Genomic DNA, 22,485 nt, shown 5'->3' with positions numbered 1-22,485 from the left:
TTATCTTTATTACATGACATTCTGTCTTCTAATAAAGTTACACCATTGTATATGTAACAGACAACAGTATATTATGTGACCTTATAATAGTTTATCTACATTCTACCCTTTGTGTTATGTTATCATGCATTTTACTTCTATCTATATAATTTACCATACAAAAAATTGTTAGTTTTTGTTTTAGACAGTGAGTTTTTTTTTAAAAGCTTCATTCACTGAGTTATAGCTTATATAATATAAAATTGATCCATTGTAAATTTCAGTGAATTTTAGGGGTTTTTTTTTTTGGTGAGGAAGATTGTTCCTGAGCTAACATCTGTGCCAGTCCACCTTCACTTTCTATGTGGGATGCCACCACAGCATAGCTTGATGAGCAGTGTGTATGTCTGTGCCCAGGATCTGAACCCGTGAACCTTGGGCCGCTGAAGCAGAGCACGCAAACTTAACCACTACACCACCAGGCTGGCCGAGAATTTTAGCATTTTTATACAGTTTTGTAACCATAATTATGATCAATTTTAGAATAATTCCATTACCTTAGAAGTTCCCTCCTGTCCATTTACAATCCATCCCACTTCCATTCCAAGCATCAGATAGACACTGATCTGATTTCTGACTGTATAGTTTTGCTTTTCTAGAAATTTCATATAAGTGGAATCATACAATATGTAGTTTTTGTATTTGGCATTTCACACTTTGCACAATGTTTTTGAGGTTCATCTATGTTGTTGTATGTATTAATAATTCATTTCTTTTTTTATTCTTCAGTAGCAGTCCATTGTGTGCACACAGCATATTCAGTTTATTGAATCACTTGTTGGACATTTGTGTTATTTCCACTTTGGAGCCGTTGTGCATAATGCTGCTATGGACTTTTGCATACAAGTCTTTAGGGGACACAAATTTTCATTTCTCTTGTGTATCTACCTAGGGATAAAATTTCTGGATCCTATGGAAATGTGTGTTTAACTTAAATAATTCACACGCTGACTTCTAAAGAGACTGTAGTATTCTACATTCTCTTCATCAATGTATGAAGATTCCGTTTATCCACATTCCCGCCGATCAGTCTTTTGGTATGGAGACGTTCTGGAGGCTGTGTAGCATCATCTCCTTGTGGTTTTAATTTGGATTTCCCTAATAACCAATGACATTGGAATCTTTTCATATGCTTATTTGTTATCATATGTCTTATTTGGTGAAATGTCGGCTCAAACATTGCTCATGTTCTTACGGGTTTTTTGGACTTATTACTGTGTGGGCATATTTCTGGACTCTCTATTGTAGTGCACTGATCTATATGTATATCCTGAGGCCCATATCACATCATCTTGATTACTGTAGCTTTACGGTAAATTTTGAATCAAGGTAGTGTAAGTTCTCCAGCTTTGTTCTTTTCCAGATTGTCTTGACTATTCTAGGTCCTTTCCATTTTCATAGACATTTTAGGATCAGCTTATCACTTTCTGCAAAACAAGCTTGCTGGGATTTTGATGAGGATGTCATTGAAGATATAGATCAATCTGGGGAAAATTCCCATCTTAGCAACATGAGGTTTTCCAATCCATGAAGAAGGGATAGGTCTCTATTCATTCACATCTTCCTTAAATTCTCACCTCAATGTTTTGTAGTTTTCAGCATATGGGTCATGCATGTTTGTTAAATGTATTCCAAACTATTTTATTCTTTTTGATACTGCTGTGATTGGCACTGTTTTTATCATTTCATTTTCAGATTATTTGTTGCTACTGTATAGAAATACAATTGATTTTTGCATATTAAATTTGTATTATTTACCTTGCTTAGTAGTACTGGTAACTTTTGTGTAGTTTCCTTAGGATTTTATAAGTAGATGACTATGTAATTTGTGAATAAAGAAAGTTTTGCTTTTGCCTTTCCACTCTGTATGCATTTAGTTTCCTTTTCTTACTTTATTGCGTGGTAGAACCTCCAGCATACCATTCAATAGAAGTAAGTGGTGAGGCCAGAAATCCTACTAAGTTTACAGCCTTTGTGGAAAACATTCTGTCTTTGGTCATTAAGTGTGATATTAATCATAAGGTTTTTGTGGATGACTTTATCTGGTTGAGGAAGTTTCTTTCTATTCCTAGTTTTTTGAGCGTTATTTTTTTTATCATGAAAGGATGCTGGATTTTGTCACATGCTTTTTCTGTGCCTGCTGAGATGATCATGCGGAACTTGCTCTTCATTTTATTAATATGGTTTATTACATTACTTGATTTTTGGATGCTAAACCAACCTTGCATCCCTGGGATAAATCTCACTTGGTCATAGTGTGCAATCCTTTACGTGTTGCTGGATTTTGTTTGCTAATATTTTGTTAATGAGTTTTGCACCTGTGTTCATGATGGATATTGGAATGTTGTTCTGTTTCTTGTCGTGTCTCTGCCTGGCTTTGGCGTCAGGGTGATAACAGCTCTATAAAATAAGTTGGGGATTATTTCCTCCTCTCTTTTTCTAAAAGAGTTTGTGTAGGACTTGTCTTGTTTATTCCATGAGTGTTTGATAGAACTCACCAGTGAAGGCATCTTGGGCCTAGGGTTTTCTTTGTGGGATGAATTTTAATTATCAACTCATTTCCTTACTTGCTATATGTCTTTACATATTTTCTGTTCCTTCTTAAATCAGTTTTGTAATTTTATCTTTCTTGGAATGTTTTTTCACTTCATTTAACTTGTCTAATTTGTTGTCATGAAGCTATTCATAATACTGCCTAATTTTGTAGGATCTGTTGTGATGTTCCCTCCTTCATTCATTCCCGATGTGGGTAATTTGTGTCTTTTCTATTCTTGGTCAGTTTGGTGAAAAGTTTGTCAATTTTGTTGATCTCTTTGCAGAATTAATTTCTGGTTTCATCTATTTTTTTCTATTGTTTTTCTTTTTTCTATTTCATTGGTTTCTGCTCTGATTTTTATGAACATCCTTCTGCTTACTTGGAGTTCTATTCAGCCTTCATTTTGTGGCCTCCTGAGGTGAAAACTTAGATTATTGATTCTGAATCTTTCTTCCTTTCTAATACGCATTTAAAACTATACATTTCCCTCTAAGGACTACTTTAGCTGCATCCCATAATTTTTGATATGTTTTGTTTTCATTTTCATTCAGCTCAAGATATTTTCAATCTCACTTGAGATTTTTCCCCACTTTGTTTAGAAATATGTTGTTTAATTTCCACATAATTGGAGATTCCCAGATTTCTTTCTTTAGTTGATTTTTGACTTAAGTCCATGGTGATTGGAGAGCATATTTTGTATGATTATATTCCATTTAAATTTATTGAGCCTCACTTAATAATGTAACATATAGTCTATCCTGGGAAGTGACCCATTTGGACTTGAAAAGTGTTTATTTTGTTGTTGAGTAGCATGATCTATATATGTCATTTAGGTCAAGTTGGTTGATGATGTTGAAGTGCTCTATATCATTGCTGATTTTCTGTCTAGCTCTTCTATCAGTTTCTGAGAGAAGAATATTAACATTTTCAACTATAATTGTTTTGTTTGTCTGTTTAAAGATTGGCCCTGAACTAACATCTGTTGCCAATCTTCTTTTTTTCCCCTTCTTCTCCCCAAAGCCCCACAGTACATAGTTGCATATTCTAGTTGTGGGTCCTTCTAGTTGTGCTATGTGGGACGCCGCCTCAGCATGGCTTGATGAGCGCTGCTATGTCCGTGCCCAGGCTCTGAGCCAGCGAAACCCTGGGCCGCCAAAATGGAGAGTGCAAACTTAACCACTCAGCCACAGGGCTGGCCCCTTCAACTGTAATTGTTGAACTGTCTATTTCTTCTTTCAATTATGTCAGGTTTTGCTTCATACGTTTTGGAGATCTGTTGTAAAATGTTTTTGCTTATATAATTATTTTACCTTCCTGATGTATTCAGTATTTTATCATTAAACATTCTTCTTTGTCTCCAAGAACATTTATTTTCTTGAAGTCTATTTGTTTGCTGTCAATATAGCCTTTCCAACTCTCATGGTTACTGTTCAGCGGAATATACAAATTTCCATTCTTTTCTTTCAAATTATTTGCTTCTTTGAATCTAAAATCTGTTTCAGTCAGCATGTAGTTAGTTCTTGCTTTTCTTATCCAGTCAGACAGTCATTGCATATACTTGTATATATATCAGCTTTATTGAGATAAAATTCACATATCATACAATTCACCTTTTTAAAGTGCACTAATCAACTTTTTTATTATATTCACTGAATTGTGCAACCATCACCACAATCAATTGTAGAAGATTTTCGTCACTCCAAAAGAAGCCCTGTACACATTAGCGGTTACTCCTCATTTCCCTCAACAAACCCCAGCCCTAAGTAACCGCGAATCTACTTTCTATTCTTATAGACTTGCATATTATGGACAACTAAATATAAATGGAATCATACAATACTTGGTCTTTTGTAACTGACTTCTTTCACTTAGCATAATGTTTTCAAAGTTCATCCATGTTGTAGCATTTATCAGTACCACATTCCTTTTTATGGCTGAATAATATTCCATTGTGTGGAATTATATTTATCCATTCATCAGTTGATGGACATTTGTGTTATTTCCACTTTTTCACTATTATGAATAATGCTGCTATGAACATTGGTGTACATTTTTTGTGTGACATATATTTTCATTCTCTTGGTCTTATACCTAGGAGTGGAATTGCTAGGTCATATGGAAACCCTATCATTAACATTTTGAGAAACTGTTAGGCTGTTTTCCAAAGTAGCTGCATCATTTTACATTCCCACCAGCAATGGATGAGGGTTTCAATTTGTCCACATTCTCTCCAACACTTATTATCTGACTTTTTGATTATAGCCATTATAGTGGATGGAGAGTGGTGTTTCATCATATATTTTGTTTGCATTTCCCTGATGACTAATGATGTTGATCATGTTTTCATGTGATTATTGAACATTTGTACATCTTCTTTGGAGGAATGTCTATTCAAATCCTTTGCCTATTTAAAAAAAACTGGGTTATTTGGGTTGTGTTTTTGTTTACTATTGATTTGTAAGATATCTTTATATGTTATGGATACAAGTCTCTTATCAGAAATAATATTTGTAAATATTTTATCCCATCTGTGAGATTTTTTTTTTAAATTTTTGGACGTTTTATTTTATTTTATTTATTTATTTTTTTGGTGAGGAAGATTGGCCTGAGCTAACACCCGTGCCAGTCTTCCTCTATGTTTTGTATGTGGGATGCTGCCACAGCATGGCTTAATGAGCAGTATGGAAGTCTGCTCCCAGCATCAGAACCTGCAAACCCCAGACTGCTAAAGTGGAGCACGTGAACTTAACCATGACACCACTGGGCCAGCCCCTAAAATGTTAAATTTTGATGAAGTTAAAAGTATCTTTTTTGCTTTTGTCAGTTGAGCTTTTGGTGTCACATCTAAGAAGGCTTTACTTAACCCAAGGTCATGGAAATTTGCTCTGATATTTTCTTCTAAGAGTTTTATTGTTTTACCTGTTACCTTTAGGTCTATAACCCATCTGGAGTTAATTTTTCTGTATGGTGTAAGGAACAGGTCCAACTTCATTCTTTTGCATGTGGATATCCACTTGTTCCAGCACCATTTATTGGAGAGATTATTCTTTCCCCGTTGAATTGTCTTGGAACTCTTGCCAAAAATTGATTGATCATAAATGTATGGGTTTATTTCTGGGCTTTCAATTCTACTCCATTGATCTATATGTTATCCTTATGTCCGTACCATGATTGCAAAGTTGACTGTACTCGTCAACCCACACACAGGTTGATAGGCAGAGTGTGAAGCCTTGTGGATTTTGAGGTCTTTAAGCATAACCTCTCTTCAATTTATCGATGGGCCAAGAAGCTAAGCTACTCTAAGTACCTCATATAAGTGGAATCATATGGTATTTGTCCTTTTGTGACTGGCTTATCTAACTTAGCATAATATCTTCAAGGTTTATGCATGTGGTAGCATGTATTTGAATTTTCCTCCTTTTTAAGGCTGAATAATATTCCATTGCATGTATATATATTGAGTGTTTATCCATTGATCCATCAATGGACACAGGTTGCTTCTGCATTTTGGTTATTGTGAATAATGCTGCTATAAACGTGGGTGTATACAAACATCTGTTTGTGTCCTTGCTTTCAAGTCTTTTGAGTATATACCCAGAAGTGGAATTTCTGGATCATATGGTAATTCTATTTTCAATTTTTTGAGGAACCGTGATACTGTTTTCCATAGTAGCCACCATTTTACTTGCCCACCAGCAGTGCACAAGGGTTCAGGTTTCTCTACATCCTCACTGACACTTGTTACATTGTTTTTAATAGTATCCGTCCTAATGAGTGTGAAGTGGTGTCTCATTGTACTTTTGATTCACATTTTCTTAATGAGTGGTGATGCTGAGCATCTTTTCATGTGCTTATTGGTCATTGGTATATCTTATTTGGAGAAATGTCTGCTCAAGTCCTTTGACCTTTTAAAAATTGTGTTGTTTATTTCTTTGTTGTTTTGTGGAAGTTCTCTATATATTCTGGATTCAGGCATTATTTCTTAAGATAAATTTTTCTTTCCCTTCTTCTCCCCTTCTGGGCCTTAAATTACAAGACATCTAAAGATCTCTTCGTATTATTTTATAGGTCACTGAGACTCTATTAATTTTTTAATTCCCACTCTGCAATTCATTTTGGATAGTCTCTCTTATTATGTCTTCAAGTTCACTGATCTTTTCTTCTGAAGTTTTCTATTCTGTTGTGAATCCCATTTTCATTGAAAATTTTGTGTTTTTATCTCTAGAAGTTCCATTTTCTTTTTTTATTTGCTCTGTTTCTTTCTTTATTATGTTTATATTTTACTCTACATTCTTGAGCACATTTCTAATAGCTTTTTTAAAGTCCTTTGATATAGGAAAGGAATAGCATCATCTTTGTCATTTCTATGTCTATTTCTATTGACCAATTTTTCTCCTTGTTACGAGTCACATTTTCCAGCTTCTTTGCATATCTAGTAATTTTTTTTGAATTCTCGACATTATTATTATTACATTGTTGAGTGTCTGGATTTTTTTCTTCTGAAGAATATTTAAACTTTGTTGTGCCTTTTAGTAATTACTTGTGTATCAGCACAGCCTATTTGAGACTTGTTTCAAAGCTTAATTAGGGCAGATTTAGGGTAAGATTTATCTAGGGCTAGTTTAGTCCCACTTGTAGGGAGTTGCTCTTTCTGGAGGCTCAGTTAATTGCCCTGGATGGTCTCTCCACTCTGACTGGCAAGAACTTGAATGTCTCCCAGCCCTGTGTAAGTCCCAGGAATTGCTCAGTTTACAATTACCCAAAGGTTCTTTGCTCAGCCTTATGAATTTCTACCCTACACACATGCGCTTTAGTATTTAGCAAGTAATTTAATCTATGCAGATTTCTGGAGCTCTTTCTCTACATACCTCCCTCTACTCTGGTACTCTGCCACATAAGGTCCAGTTGCCTCAGACTTCCTGAATTTGATTTCTGTCTCTTCAACTCACTGAGACCACCATGTTCTTCCAGGCGTTTTCCCTCTCTGTGCCTTGTTTGAGAAAATTCCTCCAGGCAGAATGTTGAAGCTTTCGAGTAAGACTCGTTTCATTTGTTTCCCTTCTCTTGGGGATCCCAGTCCTGTACTGCCTGTTGTCCAATGTCTGAAAACACATATTTCATGTATTTTGTCCAATTTTCCAGTTGTTTATAATTGCAGGGTAGGTCTGCAATTGCAGGGTACTCTGTTGTGAGGTTATCTATGTTTTTAATTTCTAAAAGCTCTTTTTTTTTTCTTTATTGTGCTTTTACATATAAGCCTCTTATTTTAGGAATAGTTCAATATCCTCATGAATCATCCTGGGAATGTTAATTAAAATGTTCATGTCCTTCCTGTTTCTTGAATTGATGGCATTTCATTGAGGAAAATTTCCCTTGCCATCTCAACTTGGACACCATTTGGGGTTGTCTATCATTTTCAAATAGCCAGTGAGTTTTAATTGATAATATTTATAATAAAAGTCTAGATTAGTGAGAATTGGTACTGTGTGAGGTTCCCCAGCAGCTATGTAGGCAGGTGGCTGGGGGAGACATTCCATACCCATTCACTTGTTGGGTGACGCTGGTTCCTCTGATGGTGGGATCACAAGGGTTTTTCCCACATATGATCTCTTCTAATCTTCACAAAATTCTCTCAACTATTATAATAGTTACTCCAATTTTACAGTTGAAGAAATTGAAGTTCAGAGAGGTTCAGCAACTTGCCGAATTCACCAGAACTAGTGAACGAAGCAACCAGCATTCACACCCAGGTAGTCTGTCCAGCTTATACACTACACTGCCTCTCATTTGCTTTATAGTTTTCAGGAATTTCATATATCTGGCCTATTGATGGAATGGTTTCATGTTTTTCATTAAGTACAGATATTTTGTAGTTTTAACTTTTTCTTTGTCATCTCATAGGGCTTTTTTGAGTATTTTGAGAGTATTCATGACATTAGATTTTTTTTTTTTTAGAGATTGGCACCTGAGCTAACATCTGTTGCCAATCTTCTTTTTGTTTTTCCTTTTCTTTTTCTTCTCTTTCTCCTCCTCTTTCTCCCCCTCCCCCTCCTCCTCCTTTTCCTTCTTCTTCTCCCCAAATTCCCCCAGTAGATAGTTGTATACTATAGTTGTGAGTCCTTCTAGTTGTGTCATGTGGGATGCCTCCTCAGCATGGCCTGATGAGTGGTGCCATGTCTGTGCCCAGGATCCAAACCAGCAAAACCCTGGGCCGCCAAAGCCGAGCACGTGAACTTAACCACTCGGCCATGGGGCCGGCCCCAGTTTTTTTTATGTTGAAACCATAGCCCACAATATTTTTTCCATATTATAAACTATTTAAGTTAAATTCTTCCTTAAGTTAAAGTCCTCAGTGGAACTACTGAGACAAAGGAACAGACATTTTTGAGGAACTTCATATATACTTTGTAAAATAAAATTTTCGTAAATGTTACCAAGGCATTCCTATCACGCAGCACCTAAGGATGCCAGCTACTCCATGCAGGTAGATTTTAATTGGTATCTTTGGAAGACCCAGAGTTCCTAAGATGTCTAATGGTGGAACGTGAAGCACAGTGACACATGGACAGAGGAGGTATTTTGGGGAGCAGTCCCTCCCCTGTACCTCCCAAACCCCTCACAGACCCCCTTTCTCCTCAGGCGGCCCCTCCTGCACATGCTGGGGGCAGGGCCTGGGCTGGGGGCACCTCTGCCAGGATCCTGCTGATCTATGTTCTTGCCTGACACTCAGCAGCTGTCGTGGAGGCGTGGGCTGCAGGCGCTGTTCCCCATGGGCCGTGTGCAGGCTGCAGGCCGGGGATCCTTTCCCGCCTAATCCGGGGGGCACTGGCGGTGGGGAGGGAGACAGCTGGGTGTAACTGATCTGCAAAGGAATGGAATGGCGCAGGCCTCCCAGTGCTGGGCTGGGCCGTCTGCAGGCTGCCCTCCCCAGCTGCCAAGCCTTAACCCTTCCCTCTCTTACTGCTCTCTCCTCCATCCTGGGAGTTGATGACACCCAGCTCAGTCGAAGTCCCAGGAATGTCCTCGGCTGGGTCTGAACAGCCTGCAGAGGATCTGGCCTTGTGATAGTGATTGATGGGGAGGCTGGGGCAGGAGCAGGAGGCTCGGGTCCTATCTGGTGAGCTTCCAGTCTTAGGAGGAGACAGAGCTCCTGGAGGCCCAGTGGGTGGCTTAGGCAGTGGAGTCTGGAGGTTGGAGCCAGGAGCCCTGGCCTGGGTTGGAGCTCAGGCAAGACTCTGGAAGATGCAATGGAAGGAGCACTGGTTTGGATTCTGGTGCTGCCTCTGTAAATTGCTCACTTTGCAGAGAGACCTTGGGTAAGTCACTGTCTCCCTTTAGGATCAGTTTCCTGCTCCTGAAAATGTGGAGTTTGAAGATGATCTTTAAGGTTCTGTCCATGGTTGTAACATAGCTCCATCCATTAGGTGACCACACAAGCCAGGGGCTTTATCTATAAACATTCTCACCATCACTTTGCCAGAGTCTCATTCCCATTTTAGCAACGAGGAAACTGAGATTTGGAGAGGATAGATCACACAGCTGCTCAGAGGCAGAGCCTGACCCCATAGTTCAGACTCTTCCACTGTACCCTGTCCCTCTTCAGCTCCAGTAATCTATAAATAATGATTTAGTTCAGGTAGAACAGAGGCAGGATGCACAGCTGGCTGGGGCACAGCAGAAGCAAGGCTTAGCAGTGAGCGCCAGAGCTCCGGGCTGAAGGGGGCCGAGCCGGGCCGGGCTCTTTGCCCTTTCTTTTCTCCTGTCCTGGGCACAGCTGGGCGGGGAGCTCCTGGCTGAGCCAGGAAGCCTCACACTTGGCCACAGCCCCTGCAGTTGTCCAGCCTGTTCCCATCCATGATCTCACTTGACCCTCATGCCAACCCCAGGATACAGAACCTGTCTCCCCTCCTCACGATGGGGGACTGAGGCTTGAAATTTGCCAAAGTCCTATAACTGCTAGCTGGCCGAAGAGAGACTAGAATCCTCTTTCCACTGTCCCTTCTGGCTTCCCTGAGGAAGGGGACTGGAATACTCACTACTAGGTGCCCAGCACTCCTCTTTGTGCTCTCCCCAGTTGAGAAGGAAGTATGAGTGTGGGCCCTGGAGTTAAACAAGCGTGGGCTCGAGTCGTGACCCCTCCACCCTCCAGCTACGCAGTCGCTTAACCTCTCTGAGCCTTGGCCTCCTCATCTGCTGTGAATGAAATGTGGGTGAATAACGAATGAATGCTGGAGCTGGGCCTGCACCCCCTTCCCTGAGCAAAGCATAGGCACAGGCTGGCATCTGATGCCCCAGAGGAGCAGAATCTAGGGCTGTGGTGGGGGGTGGGGGTGGGTAGCAGCCAAAGAGAAGGAAACTGTGGGCTGGGGTTTTGCAGTGGGGTGGGACTCAAGGCTAGTGTGCAGGCTAGGCAGGAGAGGGAGAGAGAGGAAAAGGGCACTGCAGCTGAGGCAGAGGTGCAGAGGCAGGAATGGACATGGTGTGGGAGGAGCAGGACAGGTCTGGGTTCAGCTGGCTGGGAAGACAATGGCCCAGAGGAAGGTGGGTCTTCATGGCAGGTGGGGCCTGTGTAGCAAGCCTACAGAATGGCTCAGCTGCAGAGAAGGAGCTCTCCAAGGGGCGCAGGGGCTGGACCAGTTACCCACACGATGCCCACCTATGTCTCCCCCCGTCCCAGGGCTGCCAGGGCCGCTGGGCAAAGGGCTGGGCGGGGGCACAGCTCCAGCTCGGGAGAGACAGCTGTGCAGGCCTCCTGCCTGCTGCAGGGGATTAACTGGCACCACCGCAGTCTACTGGGGGCACCTGGCTCCCGGCTCTGCCCGCCCCTGTACCCTTTAACCTCTTGCTGCCTGGTCTCAACGGTTTCATGTTTAAAGTCATGTTCATACTCATTTTTCAGTGCCCTGTGTTCCACACTGGGGACACAGAGACCAATAAAGATTCAGGACAGGGTCTATCCAGCCAGAGGTGCCTTTATCGTCACTGTCTCTCCTCCTGCCAGTCACGGTGCCTCCGAGACCCTTGATCTCTCTCCCAGCAAAACCCTTCTTCTCCCTCCACTGGCTCCTTCCAGGATACATAGTCGAGTCACAGCTTCCACAAATAAACTTTCCCTTGACCTCATGCCCTATCTCTCTTCTGTCCTTCTCAGTCAAACTCCTCAGAGCTGTCCGCACTATCTCCACTCCCTCATTGAGAAGACACTGTCCACCAGAACCGTCTCCTCTTCCTCCTGGGCACACAGCTGGACTACATTTCCCAGACTACCTTGCAGTTAGGTGTGGCCATGTGCATGAGTTCTGGCCAGTGGCATGCGAGTGGAAGAGAGCAAGCCACTTTCAGGCTGCTCCCCCAAACCTCCAGCATGTGCTCCCTGCACATCAACCGGGGCTGGCTTGAAGCAGATGAACAGGGCGCCTTTGGAAGGCTTGTGCTAAAGATGGTAGACCCCCAAGATGGAGGATCGAGGTCTCTGAATTGTTTTGGCTGCAAAGTTTCAGCTACTCAGGAATATATGTTTTGGTTTCTTTTTTTTTTTTTATGGGAGGGAGAAATCAACTTCTGTCATGATTGAGCCACAGAAAAGATCTGACTTGCTGTGCATAAAAAAAAGGGGGGCAATTTGGTCCCCCTTCTCCTCCATCTCTCCATGTGGGACAACCCAGGAAAGCAGGGAAGAGGGGGCCTGGAACCCCGAAAAGAGGGTTGGAAGGGGGAAACGCTCTGCTTGTGCTTGGGGAGAGAGATTTCCTGGGGCAGGATGTGGCTAAGGAACTTACACAAGTAGCCTTTGACCTTCAACTTGAAGTTGTTTGGTTTGGTGCCGTGATTGCCATCTGCCCTCTTCAAACCACCATGACAAGTGTGTGAGGCTCCAAGGCCTGTGTGGTCAGAGCATTGGGGAGATGTCAAAGGCAGGGCCACGTGTGGGTGAACAGGCCCTGGGGACCTCCGCCTGGTGAGGGGGCTGAAGTGGGGCAGGTGCTGACATGGCTGGACAGGAGCGGCGAGGAAAGGGTTAAGGGTCTGTGGGCAGGATTGGCTCTCCTCTTAGTGAGGGCAGTAAAATCAGCATGTCGCCTCCAATTTGCTCCGGCCTGACCTTGAACGTGAATCATTCCATCACAATGTCCTTATTGATTTCCACAGGAAGAGGATTAAGCCCAGAAAATCGGGGTGGGAACCTGAGCCTGAAGCAGGGAAAATGGGATGGTTCTGGGGCTCAAAACCCCTCGTGTTTGCAAATACGTCACAGGAGGCTGCAGGCTGGGCAGGCGCAGCTCGCAGCTCCGCCACCAGCTCTGTGAGCGGCTGGGTCCTGGGCTTCTGGTTTCTTACCTGCCTGGGGAGTGGCCTCTGGGGTTCTCTCAAGCTCTTTTTCAGGTGCAGAGAGTGGGGGAGAAACAGGGATGGGGGAGATACTCCAGATACCCCTTGATCCTGCATCTTTTCTGGGATGGTCACTTCATCCTCTTGTACACAGTGACAGGGACCCTCAGAACCAAAAAGTCTGTTCCAGGATCAGCACTGCTGTTGAACCAGGGGCCCAAACAGCCAAGAAGGGCCCTCCTTGGTCCAGAAAATGCTTCAAGGGAAGGAGAGGGATATAGGGGTGTGTGTGCATGTGTGTGTCCACATAGGTGCATAAAGGAGGTTGCTCACTCTGTGGGAAATGGCCCACAATTTCCTTTCTTCATTTAATGTATCCTGGAGAGTCTGCCATGTCGGTATACAAAAGGGCTGTGTGGTATTCTGTGGTGTGGCTGTACCAGGCTATTTAACCATTCCCTATTGATAGGCATTTAAAGTTGTTACCAATTTTTTCAAACTTAACACAATGCTGCAGTAAATGTCCTGGCACATGCCTCTTTGGAGGAATTATTTCTTTAAATGCTGTATTAGTTTCCGCCTGCTGCTGTAACAAATTACTTAGACTTAGTGGCTTAAAGCAACACAAATTTATTCTCTTAGAGTTCTGGAGGTCAGAAGTCTCAAATCGGTTTCACGGGGTTAAAATCAAGGGGCTGGAAGGCCTGTGCTCCTCTGGAGGGTCTAGGGGAGCTTCAGTCCTTGCCTTTTCCAGCTTCTAGAGGCTGCCTGCGTTCCTTGGCCAGTGGCCCCTTCCTTCAACTTCAAAGTGCATCACTCTAACCTCAGCTTCTGTTGTCACATCCCCTGTCTCTGATTCTGATCCTCCAGCCTTCCTCTTATAAGGACTCTGGTGATTGCACTGGGCCCACCTGGATAATCCAGGCTCATTTCCCACCTCAAGATCCTTCATCACAGCTGCAAAGTCCCTTTTACCACGTAAGGTACATATTCAAAGATTCCTGGCACTAATATGTGGACGTATTTGGAGGGCCATTGTTTAGCCTACCACAGCTGCCTAGAAATAGGATGGCTTAGTCAAAGGGTATATGTATTTTTAATGTAAATCAACATTTCCAAATTGTATCAATGAACACTCATATCAGCTGGTACTGGCTTTTTGAAAGCAACTGGGCAACACTGATTAAGGTTTAAAATCCTCACAGTCTTGTCTTCTCCACAGTGCAGAGCGGGGTATCATGCTGGTTGGTGATGTGCTTCCTGTTAATCTTTCACTAAAGTGTCTCAGCCTAGAACTGCTGGTTTCCTAGGAGGGAGCTGGAGGAACAGGACTGAAAGTTTTGGCCAAAGGGTTGGAGTGGGAGGTTGGCTTCCAGGAGGCAGGCAGGGGTGTGCCTGGGTGGGAGCGAGGGTGAGGTGAGGGATGAAGAGCCAGGAACGGGCCAGGTCCAGTGGCCTAGTGGTTAAGTTCAGCACACTCTGCTTTGGCAGTGCAGGTCTGGTTCCTGGGCGTGGATCTATACTGCTCTATAAGCATCCATGCTGTGCTGGCGGCCACATACTAAAACATAGAGGAAGATTGGCAAGGATGTTAGCTCAGGGCGAAACTTCCTCAGGGGAAAAAAAAAGCCGGGAACACCACAATTCTGGTGATGGGGAGTGATCATCAAAAGCTACGGCCACCTGTGAGTATATGGTGGGGGTAGAGCAAGCAGCCTGGGAACTGTTGCCAACTAGAGCCAAGGAGGGCCAAGTCAGCACAGCCGGGTCACCAGTGACAGAGAGGGCATGAAGAACAGATATCTGAAAGCCTGAGCCCACCCTTCCAAACCGAGGCTGCAGAAAGACATTTAGGCCAAGGCTGGCTGGCCTGACCTGGTGCTGTTTACACAGCAGCTAACTAGCATGGCCCTGTTCAAAAGCTGCCAGCTTGTATACAAATGTAAAGAGATGGGCACAGTGGTGAGGTGAGGGATGAACAGTCAGGAACACTGGGATTCCAGCAATGACTAAAGAATCACATGTCTCACCTAAACATCATGTTGTATAATAGAATCAGTATTTTAAATCAGTTCTCTTTCAAGGTATGTTTAAAGTCATGTTCTGTTGAGCTCAGAGTTTGAAACTCTTTCTGAAAGCTACTGATATGTGACTTAGGGAGTGTGTTGTTCTGAGAAAATCACTGATTACAAGCCTTTGATCATCAATGGTAGAGAAGTGTGGAAGCCCTGTCCCACCAAGTCTCTGGCTAAAATGATGGCAAATTATGAAGTATGAATTTTTAAGGCTATAAATGTCCCTCTAAGTACTGCTTTAGCTGCATCTCACAAGTTTAATGTGTCATTATTTTATAATCACATGGATCAAAATATTGCCTAATAAACCACTCTAATTTCTTCTTTGATCCATTGCTTATTTGGAAGTGTGCTTTTTAAGAGGCTATAATGCTTTCTTTTCATTAGGAAAAGTCTCAGGTTTCATGTTAGCAGACAGATATACCATGAGGGGAGACACTTACTTGTGAAGTAAAAACCAAGCCTTCCAAGTGTTAGCTTCGAAGGGGATGCTCCATGCTTCCAGGCAGGGTGGACCCCTTGCACCCTTGCACCTTGCATCACTGACTCAGGCCCTGGGAGTTTCCCCCTCTTGTTGGTGGGTTCTCCCTCAGACCTCCCCTCGCCTCCTCCTCCCCACATGGGACAACCCAGAAAAGCATTCTCCCAGTTGTCCCTTAGATGTACCAATGGTCCTTTAAAGTTGAAAGGTCACTAAGAACCCAATCCCTGGATTCCCCCTAAATCTAGAAGAGTCAACAGTGGCTGCAAAAACTTACTGAGCTCTCTGAGAGAACCACAGGGAAATAAATACAGAAACGTTGAGAGGCCAACATGGAACCTACACTTAGGGCCTGTCCCGTCCACATGCTGGGTGAGAGGCATCTATCTGTCCCTGGCCCCACAGAGCTGGGACCACAATTCAGGCCCCCTACCTGGGTGCCAGCTGCCCACCTCCCAATGTCCTCTTCCTTCTTCTCACCCCTTCCCCTAGAAGCCAGTCTCCTATCAGTTCAGTTCCAACCAGGAGACACCCACTGAGGGCCTGCTCTGAGGGGGGCACAGTGCTGGGCACAGGTGGGACAGGAGAAGTCAGGGTGACCCCCCAGGGCCATAAAATAGGGTCTTCTCTTCACAGCTGAAACTACTTCAGATTCAAAGAAAAGCTGAAACCCTCAGAGATGCTCAGACGGCTGATGTCTTCCCGTGGTTTATTGGATATATAAACAGAATATAGATACAGGAACAAAGAGGCTGCCAGAACAGCTGGGGACCATCCTGGCACAGACCCCAAACCCCAGCCCTAGGGGCACTAGGGCAGCTACACATCTCCAGACATGTAAGGCAGTGGTGGGACCTGAACAACATCATGTTCACGCCCTTTGGACCCATCAACACAAAGTGGCATAGGGGGACGGGCGCAGAGTGGGGTGTGGAGGGAGCCCTAGCCCTGGCTTTAGGAAGGACACTCTGGTTCCGAGACAGGCTCTGACAAATGCTCAGAGACAGGATGCACACGTACAGGGCCTGCATTTTCCACCGGCAGACACTCTCCTGCTAAACAGTCCCATGAAGCAGAGAGCCGGGGATTGGCTGAGCCACAAAACTCACACTTGGGCCTCTCCAGAGACCAGCTCTGCTGTCTCCTTGGAGGAAAGGCACAATGCAAAGCCAGGAGCTGCCCTTGCAGGCTCAAGGTACCATTAAACCACCTAGGGCCTTGGATGGGTGGGCTGTTCACCAACATTGAGATGAGCTGTGCTGGACCCTCTCTGAGGAGGTCATTCCCTCCCATCACCACCTCAGGAGAGCCAGCCCACGTGGGAGGAAGGGGGTGGGGGGTGAGGGTGGGTACAGAGTAGCCATGGGCCTGCTCTTCTAAATCCTTTCCTGAATTACAACGTCAATAACACAATACCAGGGCATCCCTCTTGCTGCTACAGGGGACGTGAAGGTCACCAAGCCCACTCCCCAGTCTCTGTGCCTTCCTCACAGATGTCCGTGAGAGGACCTGGGCCTGGGAACACCGCCTTTGCTTCTGGGTGGCTATACACAGGCCTGCGTGTTGCAATTAAAGCCCCCTTTCCTTTCACTGTGTCTGTGGTTCTCCCATGGTCAAAAGGGCCAAGAAAGAGAATGGGCCACCACGTCGTGGCCCTGCACTTGGTGTTGGGTCCAGCTCTGGTTCCAGCTTCTCAGGAAAACCCTCACCCCCTCCCACAAACAGTTCAGCCAGTCATAGATGTGCAGGGGCTACCGCCCCTCATCTAGGCCCATTCCAGACCTCGAGCCAGGGGCGGAGCTGAGTTCCTCGAGCCCTCAGCTGGGGCACTTTCCCATGTGTGGAGAAGGGGGAACCCACAGAGGGAGCCAGGATGGGTAGGTGTGACCTGTTTCCGTCACTCTCTGTGCCTCTGCTCGCCATTCCATGCTCAGCACGGACAGCTCTCCACACCTTTAGTGCCTCCCCCAACCCCATCCTGGGCCCCTGGGCCAGCCGGATGCAGACAGAAGTGGTCCAGCCAGCCCCAGCTGCCAGGCCTCAGGACCACTGGCAGGCACAGTCGGTGGGCTCCTGCACCGTGTAGGGCACCCAGGTGGCGTTGGTGGCGCAGAAGAGCTGCACGGAGCGCCGCTGCAGGCCGACCTCGCGGCAGCACTTGCAGAAGCGAGCGTAGGCGTTGATGTTGTAGTTGTAGATGCTGGCGGATGGGCACCGCCCATCGCAGGACACCAGGTTCACCTGGAGACAGGCAGGCCAGTGAGGCCACTGTGTAGCTCCCACCCCCAAAATCCCCTCCATCCTCATCCTTGGCTGCCCCTCCCCACTGCCAGGTGGGTGCTGCCCCCCTTCCTGCAATGTGGGTGCCACGTACGGGGGTGTTGCTCCTGCATTCATTCTTGCGAATGGTCATGCGGATGGTCACCTTCTTGCAGGAGCGCCCGTCCTCTTTACCTGGGGGGACAGGGTGGGTGAGGCAGCCGCGGCTAAGAGGCACTCCGGGGCAGCAGGACAGGCCACACTGGGGCAGTGAGTATCTGCTGGAGAGCCCGCTACCAGCCTAAGTGGCCCTGCATTAGAGCGCCTCCCCACCAGGGAAAGCCTGTCACTCAGCGCCCTGGGAGGAGGAGCAGGCAGGGAAGCAGGGGAGACAGAGGAGGAGGCCCGGCTGGCCTCAGGGCCTCTGGGCCAGTGAAGAGGATTTGGGGACAAAGCAGGCTGCGTCCCCACCCCAGCCCCAGCCCCTGAGCATGTCCTCCCCCCTCTCTGAGCTTCAGCTTTTCTACTCTGACAGGGCTTCTAGCGTTAAGATTCTGCGATTTCCTGAAGGAATGGAAACCCCAGTCCCTAGCACGAAGCTTGCAGACAGTAGGCTCCCTCAGTTTTCTTATCCATCAGATGGGGCCAGGGAGTCACCCACCTCACACAACATCACAGGGGTGGAAACTGATGAACTTCCTCTGCCTGGACCACGCCCCCTACAGACAACCAATCGTGTGGCTCGTTCACACCCTCACCTGCTCAAATATCTCCTCACCGAGGCCTTTCCTGATCCCCTTCTTGAAACTGCAACGTCCTCCCGCATCCAGTCCTCCCTCCCTGACCCTCCCGGGCCTTGTTTCTATCTAAGGCACTGTCGCCATCCAGTCAGAGACACACTTACAATGATGCCCGTGGGACATAAGCTCTAGGGCTTTCTTTTGCATGGGATCCTTCCACAAATTCTTGTGAATTCTTTTCTCATTCTAACTAAATAATCACTTCCACACCTCAATTTGGATTTGTAAGTTTGTGTTCTTTTTCTTAATGATGCCCCCTAAGTTTCAGGCTCCGTGAAACCAGATGCATCCATCCTATTATATATTTTACAGTCTCTCCCACTACAACGTCAGCTCCACGAGGTCTCATTTATGCTGTGTCCACTGTGCCTAGAACAGGGCCTGGCATACTGGTGCTCAATAAATATTTGCCGGATGCATGGACTCGCTCTGTGAGCCCAGGGTGCCCGCCGGAAATGGGGTGGAATCCTTTCTTCTGGCCTCTGGGCCTCACCACAATAGATTTCCTGCCACACCGGCTGGAGGACTCCTGATACTCTTTCCTCCCTCTCTGCTCCCAGGAAGCAGGAGAAGTGAGGTTGTCCTGGCCTTGGCCCTTTGGGTGCTGGACTGAGACCAGCTGAGTGACCAGCAGGAGCAAAGCTGTGGTGGCATTGGGCGTTGGTGGGCACCAGGTGAGCGGGCACCGCTGAAGCATTCCCATGAAAGCCCAGGGGATGCAGCTCGCCACCCAGCGTGCACTGTTGGCCCAACAGCCTTCACCAGAGGCAGGGAGCAGGGGCACTGCCCTCCCCTCCCCCACCACCAGAGCGCAGGGCCACCTAGCAGAGGGGACATTGTTGGAAATAGCCATGCGGCTGCCCGCCTCCAGCCCCGTGGGCTTCCGAGAGGAGTACCTGGGCTGCAGTGGACACTAACCCGAGGAGGAGAGGCGGGGCTAACGGGGACCACAGGAAACAGGGTCCCCGGGGAACCTGGGGAGAGGGACATGCGTCACAGGTCATAAGGGAGCACACGGGACATTCAGGGAACATGAGCTGTGGGTCAGGGATCAGCCAAAGAGGCAGTGAGCAGCTTTCTTAGAGCATGTCATGGGGGCATAAAAGGGTCCCAAATCCTACCGCCCTCCAAGTTAGGCTCTGAGGGCCCTGGGGGAGGGGAGGAGTGTGGGCAAAAGTCCTAAGGCTGTTGGGATGTGCATGCACGTGTGGTTGGTGGCTGCAGGCTCCAGGGCCCGTGTGCGAGGACAGAGCCACAGAGCTCTCACTCAAGGTCAGTCAGGGACCCTGCAGGCCTGAATCCCACCCAGGAGGCACCTCCAAGACAGGGCTCCTGACCACATGGGGGAATTCACCTGGGGGGCATCTGGGCTGGGGGTCTTGGCAGGGTCAGGAGGAGGCAGAGTGTCTGACCTCCTGGACCCAGGGTCCCTTGCCTCCAACAGGAAGCAGAGGCCTGGTGGTGGGACAGGGACATGAGCGTTGGGGGGATGTGTCATTCCTTCATTTACTCACCCCTGAAGAGCTACCACCAGAGGTGCCAGGCAAGGAACCTGTCTCTCTGAACCCAGCCCCGACACCCTGTCCCCCCACCAGAGCCCCTCACCCCTGCGCCCCACCATGCTCACTCACATGTCCTGCAGCATCCTTCCAAGGAAGGTACCACTGAGCCCCCAACCTAGAGGGAGAACAGGGGAGGTAGAGGGAGACCCCACCCCAGGCCAGGAGCCACCGTCCCAGCAAGAGGCAAAGAGTCCCAGAGCCTTGACTCTTTTCCTCCCGTGATGCCCCAGGGCAGGAGCTCCAGGCCCTGCCGGCCATCAGGCCCTGACCAGCAGGAGAAGGGGCCCCTGGGCTGACCATGGGAGAGGCATGGGGCTAATGTCACTGGTTGGGACACTGGCACTAAGGCTGCCCATGGCCCACAGTGCGGCCGGAGGCTGGGTGAACGAAGATGGTGTGAGGCCCTGTCTCTCCAGTGGCAGCTCCCCTCATGGCCCCTCCTCCATCGGGGCTCCCTGGCACAGAGGAGGGCAGTGGTGCAGGGGTGGACCCACTTGGTCAGTGGCCTGGGCTCTGTCTCAGCCCTGGATAAGCTGCCCCTTCCCTCTGGGCTTAGTGTTTCCATCCCTAAAATGGGGACAATTACCCCAATCGCCCTCCTCCTCTCTTGTGACATGGATAAAACAAAGCATGTGACAGTTCACTGTAAGTCACTGTGTGTGTGCGTGTCTCAGTGCATGTGTGTGATTGAGCATGTGTGTGCACTTGTGTGATTTTTCGCATGAGTGTGTGTATGAAAGTATGATTGGGTGTGTGTATATGTTTTCTAGATAAGATCAGAAATCTTTAAATGTCCAATATTAATCTCAGGAGCTTTAATAATTCAACAACAACCCCGAACCCTCCAGGAAATCCTTTTCCTTGAGTTGTGCCCAAGTGACAGCTGTCCATGCTCGAACTGCGTGTCTGTGCGGTGTGTGTGCAAGAGTGCCTTGGTGTGTGACGGTGTGTGGTGTGCACACTCGCGTGCTGAGGTGTTAAGGGCCCTGTGCAACGTGTGGTACGTGTGAGTAGCCGACTACCTGTGTTGGTGTGTATGTGAATGTGCCTAGAACATGTGACAGTGGATGTCTGCGTGCACCTGCTTGTGGTTGTGTGATGTGTGAGGATGTGGGCTGTGATGCGGTCAGAGCAAAAATGCATGGAGAGAGGTGGCGTTGGGGTGGGGAGCAGGTACAGGCTCTAGGGAACCCGCCTCCTACACCCCTACACACAGGACCTCCCCTCCCTCCCCTGCAACACCCCCATGAGCAAGACAGTTGGTGCCCCTGGCCTCAGGTCACGCAGCACGGAAGGGGCTGGCACTGACCTTGGCACACTCGGTCTCGTTGAGTGGTGGGCAGCTGATGGGCGAGCGGACCAGCACAACGCCCAGGGGAGTGCTGCTGCAGTGGTGGCGGGCGCAGTCTGAGATCCACGACGCCCCGGGCTGGAGGGCACAGAGGTGGGCCATGAGGACTTGCGGCCAGATGGATGGCCTGAGTGAACTGGCAGGGCACAGCTCTGAAGACCGGTGTGGCCCAGGGCCCCGTCTGGACCCAGCTCTGGGGCACCTTCCCGGGTGGGCAGACGGGGGCTGCATACCAAGAACAGGGAGGTGGTGCCGTTGGGGAAAGTGAAGAGGCAGGACACATTCCTGCAGGAGCCGCAGCAGGCCGCCAGGTCCCGTGGGTGCTCATACTCCTGGTTCTGCAGGGCGGGGCAGGACCGGGTGGGCCTCAGCCACACGCCCACCCCTACCCTCCTGCCTCCCCACTGTGTGCTTGCCGCTGAGCCCAGAGCCCAGAGCAGGGCCCCCTGCAGATGCTCGGGCAGGGGCTCTCAGCCTCCTCTGTCTCAGGCAGGAAGGTCGCCCTTGTGTCTGCCCTAACCGTCCTGTACTGCAGTTCCTGGGCCCGGCCCCGGGAGACAAAGAGCATTTCCACCCCTTTCAGAGACAGCATTGCTGGCGATCAACGGCGCTGGTTTTGGTTCCAGATAGGCCTCGGTTTGAGTTCCAGTTCCTGTGGGACTTGTGACAAACAACTGGACCTCCCTAAACCTCAGTTTTCTCATCTGAAAAATGGGAATAATTCTAACTCCTTTTATCCAACTAATATTTATTTAGCCCTTACTAGAAGCCAGTCACTGTCGTGCGTACTGGGCATGTAGAAGTGCTCGACAATGGTGGCACCACAAACACACCGACCACGAGGACCGGGAAGGTGCCAGGCACGAGCAGGTGCTTAACAACGTGTGCTGTCTCTGTCGATGCCCACCTTCCCTCCTGGCCTCTCCCAGCCCAGCCCATCCCAGCCCCCTTCTCAGCACTTTCCACAGAGGTCTCTGAGGTCCGGCCTGACGCCCACTCTCCAGACTTGTCTAGAGAGCTTGGGGCAAGTTCCAAGGGCACCCACCACCCCGA

At 47.4% G+C, this 22,485-nt stretch overlaps 1 protein-coding gene across 1 annotated transcript in view; it reads right to left on the bottom strand.

Annotated features, from left to right (window-relative positions):
* Positions 1-16,140: 16,140 nt before the first annotated feature.
* The window catches only part of OTOG (otogelin), a 94,995-nt gene continuing 88,650 nt past the window's right edge, over positions 16,141-22,485 (bottom strand). Inside the window, exons 51-55 of the mRNA XM_070626646.1 lie at positions 21,666-21,770; positions 21,391-21,510; positions 20,151-20,196; positions 17,835-17,914; positions 16,141-17,701 (exon numbers count right to left, since the gene is read on the bottom strand). Of these exons, the coding sequence (XP_070482747.1) occupies positions 17,501-17,701; positions 17,835-17,914; positions 20,151-20,196; positions 21,391-21,510; positions 21,666-21,770 (552 nt within the window). The 3' untranslated portion in view covers positions 16,141-17,500. The remainder of the gene's footprint in view (positions 17,702-17,834; positions 17,915-20,150; positions 20,197-21,390; positions 21,511-21,665; positions 21,771-22,485) is intronic.

Source organism: Equus przewalskii, chromosome 6 (genome assembly GCF_037783145.1).
Source record: "Equus przewalskii isolate Varuska chromosome 6, EquPr2, whole genome shotgun sequence".
In the NCBI taxonomy this organism is placed as follows: Eukaryota; Metazoa; Chordata; class Mammalia; order Perissodactyla; family Equidae; genus Equus; species Equus przewalskii.
The sequence above is the reverse complement of the archived record's forward strand: the minus strand, read 5'-3'. Positions and strand labels throughout refer to the sequence as shown.